Here is a 24,863-nt window from a genome sequence, read left to right on the forward strand (position 1 = left end):
GGTTCACAACTGTACACATAAGACAGTGTGTGTGTGTGTGTGTGTGTGTGTGTGTGTGTGTGTGTGTGTGTGTGTGTGTGTGTGTGTGTGTGTGTGTGTGTGTGTGTGTGTGCGCCCTGGTTTCTGTCTGCAGGTGGTGCTCTCTGTCCACAGTAAACATCAGCGTACTCTGTGTGAGAGCTCCTCATCGGCTCTTGATTTTTACGTCTTCATTATTCTTTAAAATAAGATTGGAGACTTAAGCGGCGTTTATTGAGATGCCTAAATATCTCCTAAACATGCTCAAATAAAAGAAAAATAAAGAACAAGGTTTGTTTTTAATATGATTGGCTGTGTGTGAGTGTGACGATTAAGCTATTTTAGTCAGATAAAACCCTGGAAATCCCCATTTTTCCTCAAATAAGACCTCCAGAGTCCTTCAAAAAGACCTTTAATTGCATGTATTAATTGAGGGTGTGATCCTGCATCAGTGAACTGATTAAAATCTTCTAAGTATGTAACCTTACAGTCTTACTTCAAATCCTTTTAAGGCAGTCAGACGTGTGTTTTAGGCAAAAAATGGGATTAGAAATTCAGGATTTGTCCTGGCTTGCATTTGTTTGTTTTTAGAAATCCTTGACATTCACAAGCAGAGATAACAGGGAGTAGACGAGAGGGGCGGGTAGGGAATGTTGTGGTAAAGATGTGGGCAAGATAGGGAAACATCCATGAGACAAGGGAGGAAAAGAGAACAGGAAATGTTGAGATTTCCTCTGGATGTGAGGTGCTGTTGCCCTGTTTCCCTACGAGTGTGTGGGGAGAGTCAGAAAGAGAACGAAGCCGGCTTTGTGGACGCTATCCGTGTGGAAATAGTGCTTTTATTTTGTAGTTTCTGCTGGAAAACAACCATATTTTTGCTTCCTTGGAATTAATTTAGCCAAACAAGTCATGGAAAAGCCTTAGAATCCAATTCGTTTTGGATTCCTTTTTTAAAAATCATTTTTCTCATCTTCTCGGCACCACTTGGTCTTCCCCTTGTTGGTTTTGCCGGTCGTTCCCAGTTGCGATTATCCCGATCAAAGTGCCCGGGGTCATGTAAGCAGCCTGAGTTTCTCCGGCCTTGGATCCCTCTCACCTGGCGTCGTTGACTTGAAGCAAAAATCCAAAACCAGTCCTTGGAGCCTCGCAGGTTTCAGGAGGTTTCAGCCATGTTACGATGCATTGTTCAGCGGGCCAACAACCTGAAGCACTCTCACCCTCTGGCTAGTGTCTCGTTCAGAGGTAAGAGGATCATGGGAGAGTCGGTAGTTACATGATGGACTGCTCAGTAAACTTAATGTCACAGAAAGTGTAGAAATAGGACTCAAAATTGGTACTTAAAAAGTGTTCTTTGGTGTCTGAAGCCTCAAGTATTGCAAGACAAGGTTAAGTCAGGGCTTTAGAGGAAAGTCAAAGCACCTCCAAAAGCTAATTTATAGTCTACATGTTCACCCTGTCTCCTTAAGATATTACTTCCCTACAAATCTCCAACGCATTCTTAATTACCTGCTTTTTCTCCTGTGTTTAAGTTGCAGTTTTAAACACTTGGTTCACGTTGTAGATTTCAACAAAACGACCTGATTCGGTTTAGCAAAAGATCTCAGTTTGGCTTCAAATGAAGATGTTTGTAAAGACTATTTCATGCGTCCTGTTGGGGGAAAGGGATCCAACCTTTGCAGACTTTGATTGATTAAAAACGAATGCATGATACGTCCAAAACAAACCTATTTCACTGCATTTTACGCAGCTTTCTTATGGAGCTATTCCACGTAAGAACCTGGAAATAGCTTTTAAAGATAATCTCAAGTAATCTAAGTCAAGCAGCACCCAAGACAAGCTTCATCGTTGTGTCTTAAACTCTGAACTTAAATCCTCTTCACTCTTTGTCCAAGACAATATATCCTCACACTTCAGTTTGCTTACAAAAAGCACATTTTTCTTAATATTTCAGGAGTAGAAAACTGGAACAACCGATGGCTTCAATTGGTGTTCCCGTGGCAACAACAGCCTGGAATATTTAACCGGTGTTGCTAGGAGACAAACAGTAAACTTCCTACTGTCATAACCCAGCAGCCTATAGCTTGAGATACATCCGTCCCATATTATAGAAGTCATTCATACATTTAGGAAGACAAATGTGCTGCAGATACAGATCATTACAGGATCTGTTTTATCAAACGTCTGGAGGTGACTCGGCTACCTGTCCTGTTTTTCAATCAGTCATGTTGTTTTTGTACTTTCCACGAGTCATTGTCTGCCTCGTATGCGGCTGACTTCCTGCCTTTGTCCCGAACCGTTTCCTGGTGCCATCATATGCAGAGGTGGAAGAAGTACTCAGATACTTCTACCTACGAGTAAAAGTAGAAATACCACAGTCTAAAAAGTATAGATGATTTACTAGCAAGGAGAAACTACGACATCTCCTAACCTTTAAATCTTTCCCTGTTTTACCTTGTGGACACACACACACACACACACACACACACACACACACACACACACACACACACACACACACACACACACACACACACACACACGTCTAAACTTAGCCTTCCCCAACCTAATTCCCCGTCACAGTTGGGTTTATTCTGGGCTCATGACAGAAACTGTGCCAAGCTGAACCTGAACAGGAAATGAGTGCTGTGCCACTTCCTGTCTCTGAGATGCTAGCTCACACACACACACACACACACACACACACACACACACACACACACACACACACACACACACACACACACACACACACACACACACACACACACATACACACACACACACACACACACACACACACACACACACATACACACACACACTGTTGACCCTGTTGTGGAAGGGTGGAGGTGTTTTTTAATACGTCTTCCAAGAATGGTGTTACAGTTGCGTAGGTGTTTGTGCATGAACGTACGTGTGTGTTCTCACATTAGGTGATGATTGTGTGGAAAACAGGAAAGCAAACATCCCTGGGTGTGTGTGTGTGTGTGTGTGTGTGTGCGTGTGTGTGTGTGTGTGTGTGTGTGTGTGTGTGTGTGTGCGTGCGTGTGTGCAATCACATCAAGAATACATAGTGTGAAGCTGAAGTGCTTTAAAACTGAGATAAAGTTGTTTATTTATGGATATTTGTGTTCGTCATGTTTGTGAACCACTACTGATTGTTGGATCGTGCTAGTCATGAGTTTATGGTTGATTTATGATCTTAAAGGTTGAGTTTTTAAGGTAAATAGGCAACACACACATGATTTCCCTCTCAATCAATGAGTGGCTTCTTTCTTACATTTTATGATGGATTTCCTCTTGGATTTTGTCCCTATTTGGGAGAAACCATGCACTTCCAACCCATATCCGGGAACAAGCCGTGGGTTTTCACGTTTTATTGAAGGATAACATGCTAAAATATGTTGGTTTAAACTCCCTTAATCAAGTCATCTTCTATCAGCGCCTCTTAGAGCTTTACAATTGTGGTTTTCAAGGACATTTCTTGGCAACTATTGGACTGATTCTGATTAAGATGTTCAGGTTTCCCTTTAGATGAATTGCTACACCTTTAAAGACCTGTCGACTTTTGAGTCCAGCTTTCTTCCTGCTAAACACTAGCATGTTATCTGTGTCATTGTACCCTGTTAGCATGTTGCTGTAGACGTGTGTGTGTTTTTCTTCTCCGGGCTCAGTCCATTTGTCATTCTCTGGGAGAACATGAGTATCCAGACAATAGTCATTGTTTCTGTTTCCCTTCATCTGGAAATAACATCTCAAACTGTTCCTCTTTTTGATTAAATACCAAATGGAAGTGGGGATAGATGGTCGACAATATGTGTGTGTGTGTGTGTGTGTGTGTGTGTGTGTGTGTGTGTGTGTGTGGTGTGTGTGTGTATGATAGCAGCTAATAATGAATCCTGGCTGTTCATTGGTTGGTTTTATGCCCCACTTCCTGTCCGAGTGTCCAACAGACAGGAAATCAGAGCTCAGGACTCCCATGTTACAGGAAGCCACAAAAAAATGACACGCACACACACACACACATGCACACACACACACACACACACACACACACACACACACATACACACACACACACACACACGTTGAATTTATCAAACAATTTGGTTAATTTTTAGATAAGTTAAGGTGTTTTTTTTTCTCTCAATTTCATAGTTGAACTGTCTGTTTCTTCAGCTGTCTTTTAATATGTTCTGTCTCTTCATTTCTTCAGGGTCTAAGAAGAAGACAAAGGTCATCAAGAACAACACTAACCCTGTTTGGAACGAGGTACGTCCTTCATAAAAACCTCAAATCCATTATTTGCTGGACATCTACAGGACAAGATCTTCCCTGAATATTTAGTAAAACAAACAAAAACATCTTATATATTTGTATACGCTTTCTTGTCGCCCCTTGTGGAAAGTACTCATTTAAAAGCTGCAAGAGGAAGCTTTTAATTTGAAAATCCCCCCATTAAACCACCATCAATCATACAATAAAGCCTGCTTCTGTTTCACCCTTTTCCCGAAGACAAATGCATCCTGTTAAATCATAACTGACCCTCTCCTGAACTCCAGTACTGTGGCACACGTTCTACTCCCATGTTCATATTTTTACTCAGCCCGAATCAGATGAGATTTTGCTCTTTAGACCCAAACTAACTCATGCAGAAATCCTTTTATTTTAATCTAAAAAAAGCACCAAAAAAGACTGAATTTACACCTCTTTTTAAGATGCAAAAAAAGCAAAATCCTGTCTTGTGTTTTGTCAAGATTTCCTCTCCTATCATCCCATTTTCCTCCTACTTTTATTGATTACTGATGTGTGTTTTTGTTGTCATTTTTCCAGGGCTTTGAATGGGACCTGAAGGGGATTCCTCTGGACTCTGGAGCAGAGCTGCACTGTGTTGTCAAAGATCATGAGAAGATGGGCAGAAACAGGTACTGAATGCTCAAAGTCTACCAAAAAAAAGACTCAAATGTCTAAAGAAATACAAGCATTTCTTTCATTTATGTTTTAATTATTATTGTGTGTGTGTGTGTGTGTGTGTGTGTGTGTGTGTGTGTGTGTGTGTGTGTGTGTGTGTGTGTGTGTGTGTGTGTGTTCAGGTTTCTGGGGGAGACTCACCTGGCTCTCAGGGACGTTCTCAACTCTCCCAACTTCGCCGCCACCTTCACCGTCTCCCTGATGGACACCAAGAGGAACAACACAGGGGTCAGCCAGCACGCACGCACGCACGCACGCATGCACGCACACACACACACACACACACACACACACACACACACACACACACACACACACACACATAAATTGACAGTCTCATTGTGTCACGAAGCAACGATATATCATTCTGAGTTTCCTGTCTGGATCTTAAAATAGAGAAAGACTTTCCTGAGTGAAATCAGGACAGCAAACATATCCTTCGCGCTCTCACACACACACACACACACACACACAATGTGACAGTGTGTGTGATGCAGTCGTCTGTCATTTCACAAAGCATAGAGGAATCAAAAATTCTTGCTGACTCTGTTGTGATTAGTCAACAGCTTAGAGATGTCCCGCCCCTTAGCCTTTCACTTACAATGTGTTTGAGCACTAGCCAATAGGAGCGCAAGTGTTCCATAGTGATGTCACAATATTTTTCAGGCCCTGAATAAATGAAATCCTGTCTCTGTCTTGGTCTCTGTCTCTGCTCTCCAGGCCACGCTGACCCTGCAGGTCTCCTACCTCCCTCCTCCAGGAGCGGCTCCTATATTTCAGCTGCCCCCCCACCCTGAGGCTCTGCCCCATCACAACCCCGGGGTGGAGATGGACACTGTCACGAGTAAAACAATAATTAGCAACTTATTACATAAATCAGTCCAGTTTTATAGTTTAATTCTGTACCTTTATATATATATTTCTGTATTTATTATCTTTTATTTGACATTTTACTTTAACATCTTGTGTTTTTAGTAGTCATTTATTTTAATTTTATTTTAGATTTTTATTGCAAATGTTTTACTTTATTTAATTTAATTATTTTTGTTAATTTTAATGGCTGTCTTAATCCTGGTCTTCCCCCCCGCAGTGATTTCTCTGGACACTCTGGGCGACGAGGACACGGAGAGCATGATAATGGTGGAGCCTCCGGAGGACCAGGGGGGTGACGACGGACGCTCCATGATCATCGTTGGCCCCCAGGGGCCGTCGGGCCGCGAGTCGCCCGCCGCTCAGATCCCTAAACGCTCCCCGCCGTCCTACAACACCCAGGGGGGGCTGAGGAAGAGGAGGAGGGGAGCAAGCAGTCACAACAAGCCCCTGCCCAACAAACCACAGGACCTGCAGGTAGAGATGGAGAGGGATTCATTGATTTTAAAATAAGTGTTCTCTTCCTGGTTTCATTAAATATGAACGTTATCTTTAATGATTGTTTTCATTGTTTATTTATGTTTCCGGGGGGACATTTATTATTGTGACATTGGCTCAATTTTTTAATAAAAATAAATAATAATAAAGACAAGAAATTAAATCAAAAATGCAAAATATTATATACATTAAAAATATTTGAACAAAATAAGAAAAAGTACAATATCGAAAAAAGTTTTATTATTATTATTATTATTATTATTATTATTATTATTATTATTATTATTATTATTATTATTAATTAGAATAAAGAATGAAATTAAAACATAGAAGCTAAACTTATATTTTCTCAATAAAGATATCTATATAAACATTGTAAGTTAAGAAATGATGTGCAATAAAATATTGAATTAAATTAAATTAAATGGTATTTATGAACCATTAGATTTGTATTAAGAAAGTGAAATAAATTATAAAATAAAACAGTATAAAGATATTTTTAAAGCTGCAGTGAAACAGCGCCCCTCTGTGGTGATGCTGGCATACTGCACAACACACACTTTAAATGAAGTACTCGTACTTGTAAATGTAAATGTACTTTCCTATCCTGCATAATATATATAACAAGATGTGTCTCCCTCAGGTCCGTGTGAGGGTCATCGAGGGACGACAGCTTCCAGGCATCAACATCAAACCCGTTGTCAAAATAATGGTTGCCGGGCAGACTAAGAGGACCCGCATCAGAAAGGGCAACAACCCGGTCTTTGACGAGGTAGACACCGTAATATAATTAGTATAAATGAACATATTTAACAGTCAAACTGCAGCTTGATTATTTCCCTTCCCGCAGACGTTCTTCATGAACTTCTTCGAGACTCCGTCGGAGCTGTTTGACGAGCCGATCTTCATCACTGTGAGTTTAAATATCTGTTTTAATTTAAGACGAAGCTTTCCTGTTGGGTTCACTGTAAGAAAAGTACACTTTCTGTACCTGTCCGACAGGTGTGTGACTCTCGCTCTCTCAGAACTGATGCTGTGATCGGAGAATTCAAGGTACACGCACAGTTCAATTCTACATTTAAGTACACAATAATAGGAGATAAAAAGTACTTAGTACCACACAGAAGTTGAAGAAATATTCAGATCTCTTTCTCAAATAAAGGCACTAACACAACCGAGTGAAAAGTGTTAATTGTGCAGTAAAATGTCAGTTTTTAATATAATTTATGATGTTTTTAGATCATTATTACCTCAGAAAGTGGTGGAGGAGAAGTATAAAGTTGCATCAGATGTCTGTTTGTACAGTAAACATGATATGTGGCACATTTACACAAGAAATAGGTAAAGGAAAGTAGTGGAAAATCTAAATAACATAAATATTTTGATGGTTTTTTACAGTTGGATGTGGGCACCGTCTACAATGAACACAGTGAGTATGTTTATGTTTTACATTGTTTTGGCTATATCATTGGTTAGTTTGCACATATGAAGCCCCGCCCCTTTCTCTTTAGGACACTGCTTCTTGAGGAAGTGGCTGCTGCTGTGTGACCCCGACGACCTCTCTGCCGGGGTCAAAGGTTACCTGAAGGTCAGCCTGCTGGTTCTGGCTGCTGGAGATGAGCCTCCGGTGAGTCTCAACGGCTCAAAGAAGATGAGCAATTATTTTTATCCAGGAGCTGTACTCTGAAATACATGCTAACAGCTAGCATTGTAAACCAGATGCTATTGTTGACATATTAGCATTGTTAGCATGTAGCCTTGCTAAGTGTGAGACAAAGCAATACAGACCCTAGTTTGAGCCTGACAATAACACACATGTTGATATCTGTGTGTGTGTGTGTGTGTGTGTGTGTGTGTGTGTGTGTGTGTGTGTGTGTGTGTGTGTGTGTGTGTGTGTGTGTGTGTGTGTGTGTGTGTGTGTGTGTTTCCAGGCTGATAAACGCGAGTGTGTGGAGGATAAAGAGGATATCGAGGCAAACCTGCTGAGGCCGGCTGGTCTGTCTCTGAGAGGAGCCACATTCTCCCTGAGGATCTTCAGAGCTGAAGACCTGCCGCAAAGTCAGTCTCTACTCTGCTGGGATTACTCTTTATCCCTCTGAGAGATTTCTAATGTCTTCCTGTTGTCTTTCTGCAGTGGACGATGCGTTCATGGACGGCATGAGGCAGATCCTCGGGTTCGACAGCAACAGGAAGAACCTGGTGGATCCTCTGGTGGAGATCCACTTCGCTGGAAAAACCGTGCGTCATTTAATTTGAATATATTCATAAAACCCAACAATAAATTAAAAAATTACAATGCAATGTATTCCAAGTGAGATCTACAGACCTTTAATTGTTAGTTAATCACTAAAACGACTCAAGATGTGCACAGAAATGTGATATAAGTGGAGATTCAGGTATTAATTGCATGGAAAAAAGCTAACTTTGAGCAGTAAATTGGTGCATATAGATCTGATTGTGCAATAAATTAACATAAATGCGGATTAAATTTGCATTAAGGTTAATCTACTGACATTTAAATTGGCAGGGAATCACCAAAACTGCTTAATATGTGCAAACAATTCAAACACACCTGTGAAAATGTGCAATAAGAGGCCATTTCGATGTTTGTTTGCATGCATTTATGGGGTTTTAGCAGAAAATAAGTGCATGTTTGCAGCAAAACGTGTGCATTAAATGAACACGTCTGCAGCAGAGCGTCGTGCAAGCTCTGTAAACATGCAGTCAAATAAATGGTGTATTTCCTCTTGTATGTGTCAAGTCAAGTTAAACATTTGGAGTATGCATTTTCTGTCTCAGGTGTGCACCAAGATCATGGAGAAGAACGCCAACCCACAGTGGAACCAGAGTCTGTCCATGCCCATCAGAGTGAGACACACACACAGAAAACACTCGAACACACACTGTTGCTTTTTTGTACTAATTATAATCTTTATTATAACGTTTTTGGTTTCCTTTCTCCCTCACAGTTTCCCTCCATGTGTGAGAAGATGAGGATCAGAATTCTGGACTGGTGAATCCATGTTGACTCAAACACTGACTTTTCAGCTCACATTTGTTTGCATTTCTGTAGATTAGCTCCATACAAAGCATGCCGAATTAGAAGCAACTCTTATTTCCTTGGATTTTTGAGCAGTTTAACGAATGTTTATTTGACTTCAGGTATAATTCCTACTCAGAGAAGGGTCACATGTTTTGATGCTGAGCTTGTTTCTCTTTCTCCTTCCAGGGACCGAGCCAGTCACAATGATGTCATCGGCACCACCCACCTCTGCATGTCTCAGATCTCCGCTCCCGGTGGAGAGATAGACGGTAAGAAACCGGACCTGTTTGGTGTTGGATTGAGACCGTCTGGCTCTCTGTCCCTCTGCAGAAACCAGGGTGTAACCCACTCTGGAACAGGGATGCATCAATAAAAACCTGCTTTTTTTTACATGCACAACAATAAAGAACTTGCAGGTGATGCAGGTTATGTGCAGGAGAGATTCAAATGATTATTCTTTCACATGCTTATCTCAGTCTGCCTTCTCTTAATGCATCTGAGGCTCGGCAATGTCAGAGTTAACTACAGACCTTTCTGGGTTGAAGGTGTTTGGATTACCTGGTCCTAATATGCAAAAGTGTGTGACTAAAGACTCCTCTGATTCAGCAATAAATGGAGAATAGAAAGTGTTTCATCCTCAGCGTACATCAGGGACATGGATCACGTAGTGTGCATCCATTAGGAGTCCTTTGTGGCAGAACTGCAAGGTGGATTCATTTCTAGAAGTCTCACCGTGACGGATGTGGGTGAACATAACAAAGCATGGACGTTCTTTTCAGTGACCTGCATGAAGACTAACCTGGAGTCAGTCCTTGGAGTTCCTCACTTACTTTTGCATGGGTTTGTCGTTTTCGGATATCACCATGTGAATAGTGAGGAGTCGTCAGCGTAAAGGCGTATAATTCACACAAAAAGCCACCAGACAGCAGGTGCTTTAGCACATTTAGCTTTAAGTGTTCAGGGTTTTTTTAATTCCGTGCATGTTTGGGGTTGAGTGGTGTTCAAAGACCTCTGGTTTCCTTTCTGTCTGACTCTGAACCATCCTTCCTCTCTACGCACTCAGATGACATGACTCCCCGGACCGTCCACTCTGGCAGTACGTCCATCCCTCTCTCTACCACACTTTCATTTCACTCTGTTATAATTAACTTTTTCTTCTCCTCTCAACTCATGGCTGATTCCATCTTGACTTGATTCAGAGGAAAATGTCATTAATTAATGAACAAATCAATCAATTACCTAATTGATCAGTCTTTCTCTCGTTGTTGTTGCTCCAGCTCCTACTCTGATCATCATGGTTCTGTTGTGTTTCTGCAGTGGACGACAGTCTGGGTTTCCTGCCGACTTTCGGTCCGTGTTTCGTGAACCTGTACGGCAGCCCCAGAGAGTTCACCGCCTTCAACGACCCCCACGAGGCGCTCAACCTCGGAAAAGTAACGAGCAAAGTGTTTCTAAAAAAATATTTTTGGTGTCTTTATTGATTTTCCCAATTGAAAGATGCATGAAAACAATAACAACAGACGTACATGACAAAACACATAGCCAGGCTTAATTTAAATACAGTAAATACAGCTAATACAAATGCATACACATAGTAATGATGATAGTAACAATAATAAATAAATAAAACAATATTTATAATATATAAATTAATTAATTAATTAAAAAATATTTATAATATATAAATAAATAAAATAAAAACATGAATACTAAATAAAAGCACAAATAAATAAATACAAAATAATATAATAAATAAATATGTGTGTTTATTCTCCAGTTTTAAATAAAATCAGTAAAAAAAACATACCAAACATGATTATGGTCTATAGTGTTAGTCGTTGGGAAGAAGCTGTTTTACCTTCTGCATTCCTCTAGTTTTCCTTCAACCTTTAAAATGGTTGGTCCTCTGTCATTTTAGATATGCTTTGTAATTCATATCAGACTAAAACCTCTCTCTCCAGCCCTCAATTACAATGTGTTAATGTCTCGTTCCTAAAAAAAAGTCCATATTTCCTTTCAAATTTGACCTCACCTCCCCTCTGTGGGACGAATAAAGGGATTCTGATTCTGATTCTGATAAATGATGCCCAGGCTTCGGACAATGTCTTTAACTGATTGTGGAAACTAGGATTGGCATTTTACTACGTTTTGCCCTTTTTCCTGCCGTCAGGGGGAAGGCGTGGCGTACAGAGGTCGAGTTTTAATGGAGCTAACGACAAAACTGGCGGACAAACCGGAACAGAGAACTGAAGACATTCCGTCTGACGACCAGCTGGTGGTGGAGGTGAGAGGGAGGAATGAGTTATTAGAGATCCACAGATGGAAACGTCTCCTCCACCTTTAACTCTCTCTCTCTCCCCCGTCCTACAGAAGTTCCTCCGGAAGAGGAAGTTCTCTCTCTTCGTGGCGTTCTACTCGGCCACGCTGCTGCAGGACGTCGACGACGCCATCCAATTCGAGGTCAGCATCGGTAACTACGGCAACAAGTTCGACTACACCTGCCTTCCGCTGGCCTCCACGACGCAGTTCAGCCGGGCGGTGTTCGACGGTAGGTTAAAGGCTGTGTGTGTAGAGACATACTTCAAGTAGCTGTACAACACACCTGAGGAAATGGTGTGTGTGTGTGTGTGTGTGTGTGTGTGTGTGTGTGTGTGTGTGTGTGTGTGTGTGTGTGTGTGTGTGTGTGTGTTCCAGGGTGCCACTACTACTACCTGCCGTGGGGGAACATAAAGCCGGTGGTCGTCCTGTCCTCAGAGTGGGAGGACATCAGGCCGAGGATCGAGGCGCTCAACATGCTGCTGGCTGTCATCGACCGACTGGTGGGTGGAGTCTCTCTCTCTCTCTCTCTTTTTCTCTCTCTCTCTGTACCACCTCAACCTGTATGTGTGTGTGTGTGTGTGTGTGTGTGTGCAGGAGGAGCAACTGCAGCGGGTGCAGCTGGAGGTGAAGGCAGGAGGAGATCTGGAGGACGTGGAGCTCCGGGTGGTGGAGATGTTGGATCAGGTGATCATAGACTGCAGGTAAACACTATTCAATTAGATTAGCTCGTTAGCTCGTTAGCTCGTTAGCTCGTTAGCTCGTTAGCTTGTTAGCTCGTTAGCTCATGTCTTTCTCTCTTTTTTTATTATCATTTGTTTTTATTATTTGATTGATTAAAGGCAGCTGCAATCAAACCAATGATGTCTGACTTCCTGTTGACCCCCCCCCCCCGCCCCTGCAGCGAGGAGCTCCCCTCCCTCGACGAGTGGCAGTGTGCGACTCCTCTGGATCGCTCACTCAGGCACATCCGCTCTCTGCACCTGCAGCAGATCCTGTCTGCGGCCGAGGCTCTGAAGCACGGCCCGGCCACCGACCTGTCCACGGTGCTAGAGCAGGCCGAGGACTGGGCCTGCAGGCTGAGGAGCATGGCGGAGGAGGTGGGACCAGTACTGTGATCCCAAACCATTACGGAAGACATGTGGAACTCATTAGATTAGAGGGGTTACATCATGCTGTGTGTGTGTGTGTGTGTGTGTGTGTGTGTGTGTGTGTGTGTGTGTGTGTGTGTGTGTGTGTGTGTGTGTGTGTGTGTGTGTGTGTGTGTGTGTGTGTGTGTGTGTGTGTGTGTCAGCCCCAGAACAGCCTCCCGGACATCGTGATCTGGATGCTGCAGGGCGACCGCAGAGTGGCGTACCATCGCATCCCCGCACACACCGTCCTCTTCTCCAAGGACAACTGCGGGAAACACTGCGGACAGCTGCAGACCGTCTTCCTCAAGGTACACACACACACACACACACACACACACACACACACACACACACACACACACAGAAACTCACACTGTTTCTTCTGTTATAAAGAGTATTTAACCCACTACATGTGTGTGTCAGAGTCCTCAGGCCAGTGGAGCAGAGGCGAAGCTCCCCGGTCAGCTGAGAGTGAAAGTGTGGTTCGGATTGGCTGCTGACGTCAAACACTTCAACCAATACGCCGAGGGGAAGCTGTCCGTGTTCGCTGAGACGGTAGGATCTCACTCAGGAGTGTGTGAGAGAAGCTGTGGTGTTAATTAACTTCAGGGATCTTTTGGAAACCGAAATTAGAAGTCAAGACAGAAAGAGACTTCTTTTCGACACAACAACTATCTATTCTTCGGCTGAAAAGACAGCTGTTGCTAGGTAGAATTGGTCAGCTTTACTCAGGGTCTCTAAGGGTGTTCTCTTCCTGTCTCCCTGCAGTATGAGAACCAGACGCGCCTCGCCCTGGTGGGCAGCTGGGGAACTACGGGCCTGACGTACCCCAAGTTCAGCGACGTCACCGGGAGAGTGAAGCTGCCCAAAGAGAGCTTCAAACCCTCGCCCGGCTGGACCTGGGCCGGGGACTGGTTCATCTGCCCCGAGAAGACGTGAGAGTGTGTGTGTGTGTGTGTGTGTGTGTGTGTGTGTGTGTGTGTGTGTGTGTGTGTGTGTGTGTGTGTGTGTGTGTGTGTGTGTGTGTGTGTGTGTGTGTGTGTGTGTGTGTTGTGTTTGAGAAGGAAGTGATGGCGGTTTCTATTTCTGTCTTACTGGTCCATTTTATTTCTATAATAATAACTTTTTTTATGTGTGTGTGTGTGGTGTTTGTGGTGTGTGTGTTTAAACCCTCAGCATGCTGTTCGACGTGGACGCCGGTCACATGACCTTCTCAGAGGAAGTGTTTGAAAACCAGATGAGGCTCCCGGGCGGACAGTGGATCGGCATGACGGAAGGATACACCGACGTGGTGTGTGTGTGTGTGTGTGTGTGTGTGTGTGTGTGTGTGTGTGTGTGTGTGTGTGTGTGTGTGTGTGTGTGTGTGTGTGTGTGTGTTTGTGCAGCTTAATGACTTCTGTGTAAATCTCAAAAATGTGTGTGTGTGTTAGAATGGAGAGAAGGCTGTGCCGAAGGATGAGGTGGAGTGTCCTCCTGGCTGGGTTTGGGAGGAGGTGGAGTGGAGCGAAGATCTCAACAGGGCTGTGGACGATCAAGGTACACACACACACACACACACACACACACACACACACACACACACACACACACACACACACACACACACACACACACTCACTTAAAAAAACAAACATAATGAGGAGTGAAAATATTAATACTTTTACATAAGAGTCAGATTTATTTCTCTTCCCCTGGTGTGTGTGTGTGTGTGTGTGTGTAGGATGGGAGTACGGCCTCACCATCCCTCCGGACCGCCGTCCTAAGTCGTGGGTGCCGGCGGAGAAGATGTACCACACCAACCGGAGACGCCGCTGGATCCGCATGAGACGCCGAGACCAGCAGAAGATGGAGACGCTCAGGAAGGTAGCAGTTCCCTCTTACCGCCACTAGATGGAGCTCTAGTTGCACAAATGAGCTCTAAAGAAGCTGCAGATGTTTACAGGTGTATGTGTGTGTGTGTGTGTGTGTGTGTGTGTGTGTGTGTGTGTTGACAGCGTGGTCCGGATGAAGCGGAGAGGGAGGGCTGGGAGTACGCCTCCCTGTTTGGGTGGAGGTTCCACCTGAAGCCCAGGAAGACGGACAGCTTCCGGAGGAGAAGGTGGAGGAACCGCATGGAGCCGCTGGAGAAGACGGGCCCCGCCGCCATCTTTGCTCTGGAGTGTTCTCTGGTGAGAGGAAGGAGACGTTTACTGGATTAATTTCATTTAACATCATGACATAGGGACCAATTAAGACGTCTAATGGCTGAACATTTCACACTATGTGACGAATAGACATTTTCCTGCAGCCTCCTCTCTTCCTGATTTTTTGCTCCTGTTTATGCAAAATAGCTTTTATTCTGGTATATCAAATATCACAATGCTATGTATTCTCATGCTTTTATGTTAAAGCAGGCCACATTGAAATGTGGTCTTCTAGGTTTGAAGGTCTTGCTGTGTTTCATCAGTATGTCTTTTAGAAATACTTTGCCAGTTTCAAATCAAAAAATGCCCTTTTTTCTGTGTATGATCTTCCTCTTCCTCCTCTTCCTCCCACAGAGCAGCATAGAGGACAGGAATGAAGACAAGTCCGTCACCACAACATTCGGCGTCAACAGACCCACCATCTCCTGTTTCTTCGACCGTAAGCACAACATCATCTCTACTCCTCTTCCTCACAACTACTTTACTTGTCCAAACAATAATGTGTGTGTGTGTGTGTGTGTGTGTAGGAGGCACCCGCTACCACCTGCGCTGCTACCTGTACCAGGCCAGAGACCTGCTGGCCATGGACAAAGACAGCTTCTCAGGTGGGTGTCATGTTTCCCATCATGCATCTGTTATTTGTTTGTTGTGATGCTGAGAACTTGATGGAGAAGAAGAGAAATTCATGTGAGGTTATAGAAAGAGAAAAGGAAGGTCATGGAAACTCTGGCTCCTGTGTGTGTGTGTGTGTGTGTGTGTGTGTGTGTGTGTGTGTGTGTGTGTGTGTGTTAATCAGAAAGCCACCGCAGCAGACTCAGATGTAAAAACAGAGACGAGGCTTTAAATAACAGAGAGACGAGTAGACAGAGGACGACAGGGGATGATAGATGAGGGAGGGACAACCACACACACACACACACACACACACACACACACACACACACACACACACACACACACACACACACACACAGTGTAATGGATGAGCAGAGTTGATGGATGGGCTTCAGTCGTTGTTAATGTGGTGGCGGCGATGATTAAGGAGTCGTCGATCAAAGAGGAAGAGCTTTCTTTCTTCCATTTCTTTTTCCTTCTTTCTTCCTCCCTTCCGTCTGTCTTTACGTCTCTCTTTGTTTTGACTCCCATCTTTAAATTATTTGCAAACCCTTCAGTTAATTCTCGGACAGAGGAGGTGGAATTCAATCATATTTAACTTTATTTCCCCGTATTAAATCCTGATGAATCCAAGCCTTAACGTCGTCTTTCTTTCCCTCAGTCTGTGTCTAAACCTCCTTTATTATTACTAGAGTGTGTCTGTTTGTCTGCAACTCATTCCACACACCACTGGACCCATCAGCTTGTTGTTTGTTGTTGTTGTGTTGATTCCCTTTTTAATTTCTCATTTAATCCTCTGTCATTTTCTCCTGATACACTAACAACTGCTTCAGTAGCTCAAGACATTTCACATCTCTTTCCTCCCCTCTTCCCGGTCTCCGTCTGTTTATGTACCCCTGTGACTCCTGCCGGGGTCCCAACTACTACTGCTTCCCCTCCACACACACACACACACACACACACACACACACACACACACACACACACACACACACACACACACACACACACACACACACACACACAACCCCCCTGGGCTGTTTGTTGTGGTTTACATGAGCTAATGGGCTGCTGGGAATGGACGCTAATTGAAAGGGTCTCCATGGGTGGTGTGTCTGCACAGTGTGTGTGTGTGTGTGTGTGTGTGTGTGTGTGTGTGTGTGTGTGTGTGTGTGTGTGTGTGTGTCACTTCGAAGGTTAATTGAGGGCTGGTGGGAAAGTGCAACTTAGCTTCTGTTTACTCTATCGCTAACGGCTCCACGGAGACTCTACCCAGCCTGAAATAACAAACTACTCACTGTGTGTGTGTGTGTGACAGTACGTGTGTGTGTGTGTGTGTGTGTGTGTGTGTGTGTATGTATGTGTGTGTGTGCACTTTAATGCATTCCTAGACATTGTAAGCTGTGTGTTTGTGTGTGAGACCTGGAATAACAAACTTCTCCGAGCGGTGTTCCCAGCCTTCCGTCTCGAGCTCGGCATTCCCAAAGTGATGATGTCACACACACACACACACACACACACACACACACACACACACACACACACCCACACACACACTGTGATTTGAGGGTTAAAAGTCAATGTATATGTTCTTTATTTTTTATTGAAATTTTGCTCGGAAAGTCCCTGAAAAGACTTGGAACTGGATTTCTTTTGAAGATGCGGGAACCCTGAATTAAAATATACACACTATCTTTTTTTTAAATGCATTTTCAACATACAGTAACTATTGGTTCCATAGTCTTCTTTTCTGTGCATCATTTTCAGCTGATTTCTCCAAATTTAAATCTATTTTTAGCTCAAATTCTATTTTAGCCTTGTAGTTTAGTTTCGGTGTTTTTAAGATCAGTGTACTTTATTTCACATTGGCCTTAAGATCTTCTGTACAAATTGCTGGAAAGTGGATATCTTAATGCAATAGGTCATATATTAATCATTCTGCAGTTCAATTTGGAGCCCAACTTACTAAAAACCTTCTACTTTGTGTAAAAAAAATCAGGAACTGATTTCTTCAAGATGTGTTGACCTCTGCCGCTCCCGCCCCTCAGACCCGTACGCCATCGTGTCGTTCCTCCATCAGTCGCAGAAAACGGTGACGGTGAGAAACACCCTGAACCCCACCTGGGACCAGACGCTCATCTTCTACGAGGTGGAGATCTTCGGAGACCCTGAAGGCACCATGTCCTCTCCGCCCAACGTGGCGGTGGAGCTCTATGACCAGGACACTTACGTGAGTGTTTGAAAGTCATGAGATTCCTTTCTGTTTCATCCTGGCTTGACAATGTGTGTGTGTGTGTGTGTGTGTGTGTGTGTGTGTGTATATGTGTGTGTGTCTGTGTGTGCAGGGTGCCGATGAGTTCATGGGCCGCTGTGTGTGTCCTCCCTCTCTCTCCTCCTCTCCTCGTCTGTCCTGGTTCCCGATCAGCCGAGGAGAGAAAAGTGCCGGAGAGCTGCTGGCCGCCTTCCAGCTCATCCGCCGAGAAAAGGTCTTAATTGATTATCCAATTAATAATCAACCACTTATGTCTGGATCGTTTATTTCTTGACTTATTTCGACTAACTGTGACCATGTTGTGTCTTACAGCCAGCAGTTCATCATATTCCAGGTCTAGAGGTCAGTTTATTTCACATCTTTCCTCTTGGATTAATCTCTCTTTATTCCCCCTTTTGGTTTATTTATCATAAATCCTCCTCAAAATCACACTTGTCTCCTTCCTGGTTCACCTGCAGGGAGACTTCATGACGTCCAACCACGTTTTTGACGAGGTAGATGTCAACAAATTCTGTGTAATTTTGTGGAAGAACCTTGATCTCCTTGATGCTATTTTACCCATTTGTTTAATTAATTATAAAAAGGTTTATATGGTTTAACAAAAAAAATGTGTAAAAAGGGAATTTTCTACTTAAAAAATGACACTTATTAACAGTTAAGACACTTTGAAAAACAATTACACAACAATATTGCTTTTAATTGATAGAAAATAGTCTGAATATGACATTTAAAATAACTTTTTCTGATGTTTTACCTTCTGCAAACTCTCTTTTCTGTTCCCCTCTGTATCTTGATTTCTCCACTGTTGCTTCCTCAGTTGATGTTTCCAGGATTCCTCTCTGAAAACCTGCAGCAAGGGGTACACTGTGCACACACAGAAGCAGATATAAAGACATGAAACCATCCTGCTGCATGTTCACTCTGCAGTACACACACATCATCATCCCCCGTACTCAGTCATTTCCATCCTCCTATTACCATTGGCGTTCCTTTTTCCTCTAACTTTCCCGTTCATATCTGTTTTTATTCAACATTTCTGTCATTTCCTCATACTTTAATGAGCAAAAAACCCAATAACAACATTCAAGTTTCTATAAACACAGATAAAACCCGTCCTCTCCAGCTTTTATCTTCTTATTCTCTCACTTGTTGGTCCATAATGAATTGACAGGTTTTAACACTCTAAATTCATCAACATCATTGCATCAATCGTTTATTTTTTGCTGACTCATCACTGTCCTCCATTCCTATTGTCAGGAAGAGGAGGAGTCGGACCTGCCTCACCCCCCCCCTCAGAGAGAGTCCAATGTCTTCGTGGTTCCTCAAGGAATCAAACCTGTTCTGCAGAGAACCGCCATCGAGGTATCCCCAAGATCCACATCAGCTACTGCTGCGTGCTTCACTCCACAAGCTGCTGCTGTATGTCACTCGTTCCTGTCTCCCCCCCCTCCCCCCTCAGGTCCTAGCGTGGGGGGTCCGTAACCTGAAGAGCTTCCAGCTGGCCAGCATCTCCTCCCCCAGCCTGCAGGTGGAGTGCGGGGGGGTCACGATGCAGAGCTGCGTCATCCGCAGCATGAAGAAGAAGCCCAACTTCGACGTCAACACACTCATCCTGGACGTGGTGAGACACACTGTACACACACTGAACACACACTGAACACACACTGTACACACACCGTACACACACCGTACACACACCGTACACACACCGCACACACACACCGTACACACACTGTACACACACTGTACACACACTGTACACACACCGTACACACACTGTACACACACTGTACACACACTGTACACACACTGAACACACACCGTACACACACGTACACACACTGTACACACACTGTACACACACCGTACACACACTGTACACACACTGTACTGTACACACACTGTACACACACACTGTACACACACACTGAACACACACTGTACACACACTGTACACACACTGTACACACACCGTACACACATTGTACACACACTGAACACACACTGTACACACACTGTACACACACTGTACACACACTGTACACACATTGTACACACACTGAACACACACTGTACACACACTGAATACACACTGTACTGCACACACACTGTACTGTACACACACTGTACTGTACACACACTGTACTGTACACACTGAATACACACTGTACACACACTGTACTGTACACACTGAATACACACTGTACACACTACTGTACACACACTGTACTGTACACACTGATTAGCAGATGTGGTCAGAGCAGAGCCTCTGATGAGTCCTGCTGGGATGTGGTTAGTGGCGGCAGTCGTTATTCTTCATCAGTGAAGCACTTATAACGAACTCTTCTGGAAGAGTAGAAAACCTCCTCCAGCTTCAGAGCAGTCCTTCTGAGTCGGGACGTTTCAGAAATCACTTATTTAAGACGCTTTAAGAGGGTTTTTTCTGGGGCTGAAACTGCAGCAGATGCTTTTCAGAAGGGGACATTCAATCTGACTGCCCTTCAGATGTAAGAATGAGTTCATATTAGTGCCGTTACATTTACGCTATTTTCCTGTTAAACCTAAACTGAAACATGGAAATATTACTCACGCTTTCCCTCTGAGTTTACTCTTAGCAATATTGAGTTGATCACCTCTGTGTTTTATTATGACAGCTTTAATTGCAGTACGGAAATATTCCCATATGCCCGCTCTGGCTCCGGCGCTTTAATGTTAACAAGATTAAGGTCGTGTGTTGACGGCCCCCACAGAACGGTGGAAATATGCACATATTTTCCCTTAAACCCGGCTCCGAGCATTCGATGTTAACATCATTAAGGTCCAGAGTTGACTGCCGGAGTGTTCTCGTGTCGACACAAAAGGCCATGTGCGTACTTTCCTCTCTGAGACACTAATGGTCGCTCAGTTTATTGTGAGTTTAACTTCATTAGCCCAAATTAAGCCTTTTTAAAGCCACAGAGATCAAATGGATTTCAGAAACAAACTCTTATTTTTCCCCTTTGAGCCGGTCTGGCAAATTGAGTCTCCATTGATGTGCACACATTTCCATAATCTAAGTAAAACCATGGCCTTTCTGCACACAGGATAATAATAACAATTTAAATTGTTAAGTTGTGGTGACATTTGATGACAGTCAGTGGTTTCAAAGTGTCTTTTATATATATTTTGCACAACATGGAAAAGCACACTGTCAATCTGCACACATGTCCCTAACTGGAGGAAAACGTTCCTATTTCTGGTGGACATTTGGCATTTTCTTACACAGATTAATTACAGTATTTTTTTCACTATTTTTTTATATAATTCATATTTATTTATTATTATTATTTATTTGATTTATTATTATTATTATTATTGTTATTATTATTATTATTATTTCTTGACCTTTTGTATTTATTTATTATTTATTTTATTTATTATTATTTATTTTATTTATTATTATTATTATTATTATTATTGTTTCTTAACCTTTTGTATTTATTTATTTTTATGTATTTATTTGATTTATTATTATTTATTATTATTATTATTTATTTTATTTATTATTATTATTATTTCTTAACCTTTTGTATTTATTTATTATTATGTATTTATTTTATTTATTATTATTTATTTTATTTATTATTATTATTATTATTATTATTATTATTATTATTTCTTACCCTTTTGTATTTATTTATTATTATGTATTTATTTGATTTATTATTATTATTATTTATTATTATTATTATTATTATTTCTTAACCTTTTGTATTTATTTATTATTATTATTATTATTATTATTATTATTATTATTTCTGAACCTTTTGTATTTATTTATTATTATGTATTTATTTATTATTATTATTATTATTATTTATTTATTATTATTATTATTATTATTATTATTATTGTTTCTTAACCTTTTGTATTTATTTATTTTTCTTTCCTTTTCTTGTGGTAAGACTTGAGCAGTTTCATAGCGTGTCTTTGTAAGCCATGTTGTCATGTAAAATAAAAGTTGCTTTTCACGGTGTCACTTAAACATGTAAACATTTACTTTAAATCATAGACTCAGATTTAAAGTCGGCGTCATGATTTCCAGAACAAAGATTGCAATTTTTCCTTAACGTGGGTGGGGTCAGCTGAGGTGCAGGGATGGACTGATTGGCATGTCACCAAGCCGTGACCAATCAGCTTCAGACAGTAAGCAGCCATAGCCAATCAGCATCAGGCGTGCAGGAAGCGTAGCCAGTTAGAGTCGGGCGTAGATCTGAGGATCTGTTTTCTTTCCGTCTTTTCGCTTTTATTTATTTTTATAATCTCTCACTCATTTCTCATTTAGTAATTTCTAGGAAAATGTACAACTCAAATAAATCAATAAATTAAAAATAGAGGTTAAAAACACTGTAGTATAAAAAAACAATAATAAAATAAAAGTGTAATAATAATAATAATAATAATAATAATAATAATAATAAACTAATAAATAAATAATAAAGATAAAAAAACAAGCAAAGTGAAAAAATACTGTTAAATTGGCCAAACAAAATAAAATAATAATAAATAAATAAACAAACAACAAATAAATAAATACATAAGTACATAAATAATAATGATTAAAAAAAAGTAAAGTGAAAAAATGCTCTTTTATTGGTCAAACAGCACATACTACAAACACACTAACCAGATATTACAAAATAAATGATTCTTCGTTAACCTTTCTCTAAATCTGTCCACAGAGGCTTCCCTGTGAGGAGCTCTACATGCCGCCCATCGTCATCAAAGTGATCGATAACCGTCAGTTTGGGAGGAAGCCGGTGGTCGGGCAGTGCACCATCCGCTCTCTGGAGGACTACCGCTGCAGCCTGGAGGAGCAGGGAGCGATGGAGGAAGAGGAGGAAGAAGAGGAGGGATGGAGACGTAAGACATGCATGCAAACGAACACATGTAGTAAAGATACAAACAATCATCAGTGTTTAATCATTGATTTGTACTGTGTGTTTGTGCAGGTGAAACGCCACAGTTTGCTGGAGATGTCTTTATTGACATCGATGACCAGGAGCCACTCGTAGCTGAGCAGGTAACATCCTTCAGGGTCTCTGAGGGAAGCGTCACAAATATGTAGATTACCTTTGAGAAAGAGATTCGTCTTTTTTTAGCAAAAGTCACTCAAGTTTTGCATTGTGAATAATTACTGAAACAAAACCAAATGCTGTCACATTTTAAATCACACTTACTGATCACTGTTAGAATCCCAAAACCATGCCTTTGGTGCACGAAAAACTGCTGCAGTTTCTCCTCTTCAGCGCTCCTGAAATGTTCCCTAATGCACATATGATGTGTGTGTGTGTGTGTGTGTGTGTGTGTGTGTGTGTGTGTGTGTTTTCCTGACATTTCTGTTGACGATTTATCTGGTATGTGCATCTTTGCAGGAGTGCATACATGTTTTTTTCCGTCGTGGGGTTTAAAGGGCAACTATGAAACACTAATTATTCCACAGGGAACATTTCTGTGTGTGTGTGTGTGTGTGTGTGTGTGTGTGTGTGTGTGTGTGTGTGTGTGTGTGTGTGTGTGTGTGTGTGTGTGTGTGTGTGTGTGTGTGTGTGTGTGTGTGTGTGTGTGTGTGTGTGTGTGTGTGTGTGTGTGTGTGTGTGTGTGTGTGTCTTTTCTCTTTTTGGTGTGTCAGTGTTTTAGGGAAATTGTACAGTTTTGAGGACTGATTAAGTAGTTTAGAATATGTGTGTGTGTGTGTGTGTGTGTGTGTGTGTGTGTGTGTGTGTGCAGCATAAATAAACACGTCCCGACATGATGACATGGCAACCCTCTCTGTGGTCGGTGGTTACCGTGGCGACCACTAAACCCAACGCTCGTCACCAATCATTAGCGCTCGCTCGCTCGCCTTTTTCCTCTGGCGCTCATTTCTGCGAGTTTAAGACGTTCAGTTTCCTCCTCCTCCTCCTCCTCCTCCTCCTCCTCCTCCTCCTCCTCCTCCTCCTCCTCTTCCTGTCCTCTTATTCCTTTCTTTATTCCTCTCGCTGTTAGAGGAGGAACATGGAAGCTATTTCCCATTCGACATAATCCCCTGACATTGACCATTGACGTTGACATTTTTGCCAGAACACACACTTACCCACACACACTCAATAACACAGATTAACCACCATTTCAGGAGCTTAGTGTGGAAATTATAACAGAAATTCTCTGGAATAAAACTCCAAGTGCAGCCGATTCTCAATGTTATTCAAATGAGTGGAAACGTGAAGCATCGGCCTTTCATTTTTAACCGATTGCCTCAGGTTTTTTACTGCGTGAGTTCAGCGTAGATAAACCCGATTGAACGTGTAAATTATTGAGATTTCTTTCTTGTTTCTTCCACTAGCTGTTCACTGGACTGTCACTGTGTTAAAACAAACGACAGTCCTTTAATAAACCAGTAGAGACAGTGCGGTAGATGTTGGAAAATGTCCCGCTGTACTCTTTAATGTGAAGCTAATGAGCTACAACATGGAAAACCACAGGATTGGTCTCTTGAAGGGGAACTGAGGGGACGCTCAGAGACGGTGAATCTGAGGAGAAGTCGTGATGGTTTTGGGAAAGAATTTGAAGCTTGTGATTCCTGTCAGGTTCAAGACTTCTGTTCTGGATTCCTGCAGTTCCTCCTCAAACTTCTCCTCACTATTTCCCCTCTCCTGTCTTTGGTTGTAATTATCTATCCTCTTTCATTGCCCTTTCTAAATCACTCTTCATCCTCTTTCTCCTCTCTCCTTCAATTCCCTTTGCTTCATGGCTTTATTCCTCACTTACTCCTCAACCGTGTCTCCTCTCCTACCCCACCTTCTCCTTCTTTTGAAAAATATATAGGTATTCTAAAGAATAAACATTCTGAGAAAAAAGTTGAAATTCTGAGAAAAAATCTTAATTTTGGGAAAGAAGTCAAATTTATGAAAAAAAAGTAAAAATTC

At 42.2% G+C, this 24,863-nt stretch overlaps 1 protein-coding gene across 3 annotated transcripts in view; it reads left to right on the plus strand.

The window, feature by feature from the left end:
* Positions 1-24,863, plus strand: part of dysf (dysferlin, limb girdle muscular dystrophy 2B (autosomal recessive)) — a 48,014-nt gene that overhangs the window by 2,285 nt on the left and 20,866 nt on the right. For 2 of the 3 annotated variants that reach the window (XM_063901024.1, XM_063901026.1), the window contains exons 1-40: positions 736-1,260; positions 4,235-4,290; positions 4,852-4,943; positions 5,112-5,217; positions 5,710-5,833; positions 6,080-6,336; positions 7,001-7,129; positions 7,208-7,270; positions 7,360-7,410; positions 7,756-7,786; positions 7,869-7,984; positions 8,289-8,415; positions 8,492-8,595; positions 9,157-9,225; positions 9,327-9,370; positions 9,587-9,669; positions 10,718-10,833; positions 11,571-11,684; positions 11,771-11,948; positions 12,095-12,219; positions 12,314-12,420; positions 12,621-12,816; positions 13,011-13,157; positions 13,273-13,404; positions 13,618-13,784; positions 14,026-14,140; positions 14,280-14,385; positions 14,570-14,712; positions 14,844-15,017; positions 15,387-15,471; positions 15,560-15,637; positions 17,696-17,877; positions 17,993-18,133; positions 18,232-18,261; positions 18,378-18,413; positions 18,737-18,778; positions 19,177-19,281; positions 19,379-19,540; positions 22,641-22,821; positions 22,911-22,981. In XM_063901024.1, the coding sequence (XP_063757094.1) occupies positions 1,188-1,260; positions 4,235-4,290; positions 4,852-4,943; positions 5,112-5,217; positions 5,710-5,833; positions 6,080-6,336; positions 7,001-7,129; positions 7,208-7,270; positions 7,360-7,410; positions 7,756-7,786; positions 7,869-7,984; positions 8,289-8,415; positions 8,492-8,595; positions 9,157-9,225; positions 9,327-9,370; positions 9,587-9,669; positions 10,718-10,833; positions 11,571-11,684; positions 11,771-11,948; positions 12,095-12,219; positions 12,314-12,420; positions 12,621-12,816; positions 13,011-13,157; positions 13,273-13,404; positions 13,618-13,784; positions 14,026-14,140; positions 14,280-14,385; positions 14,570-14,712; positions 14,844-15,017; positions 15,387-15,471; positions 15,560-15,637; positions 17,696-17,877; positions 17,993-18,133; positions 18,232-18,261; positions 18,378-18,413; positions 18,737-18,778; positions 19,177-19,281; positions 19,379-19,540; positions 22,641-22,821; positions 22,911-22,981 (4,458 nt within the window). In that variant the 5' untranslated portion in view covers positions 736-1,187. Of the gene's footprint in view, positions 1-735; positions 1,261-4,234; positions 4,291-4,851; positions 4,944-5,111; positions 5,218-5,709; positions 5,834-6,079; positions 6,337-7,000; positions 7,130-7,207; positions 7,271-7,359; positions 7,411-7,755; positions 7,787-7,868; positions 7,985-8,288; positions 8,416-8,491; positions 8,596-9,156; positions 9,226-9,326; positions 9,371-9,586; positions 9,670-10,717; positions 10,834-11,570; positions 11,685-11,770; positions 11,949-12,094; positions 12,220-12,313; positions 12,421-12,620; positions 12,817-13,010; positions 13,158-13,272; positions 13,405-13,617; positions 13,785-14,025; positions 14,141-14,279; positions 14,386-14,569; positions 14,713-14,843; positions 15,018-15,386; positions 15,472-15,559; positions 15,638-17,695; positions 17,878-17,992; positions 18,134-18,231; positions 18,262-18,377; positions 18,414-18,736; positions 18,779-19,176; positions 19,282-19,378; positions 19,541-22,640; positions 22,822-22,910; positions 22,982-24,863 lie in introns of those variants that run through there. The other variant, XM_063901023.1, reaches the window with a different exon arrangement.

Source organism: Eleginops maclovinus, chromosome 14 (assembly GCF_036324505.1).
Source record: "Eleginops maclovinus isolate JMC-PN-2008 ecotype Puerto Natales chromosome 14, JC_Emac_rtc_rv5, whole genome shotgun sequence".
NCBI classification, from domain to species: Eukaryota; Metazoa; Chordata; class Actinopteri; order Perciformes; family Eleginopidae; genus Eleginops; species Eleginops maclovinus.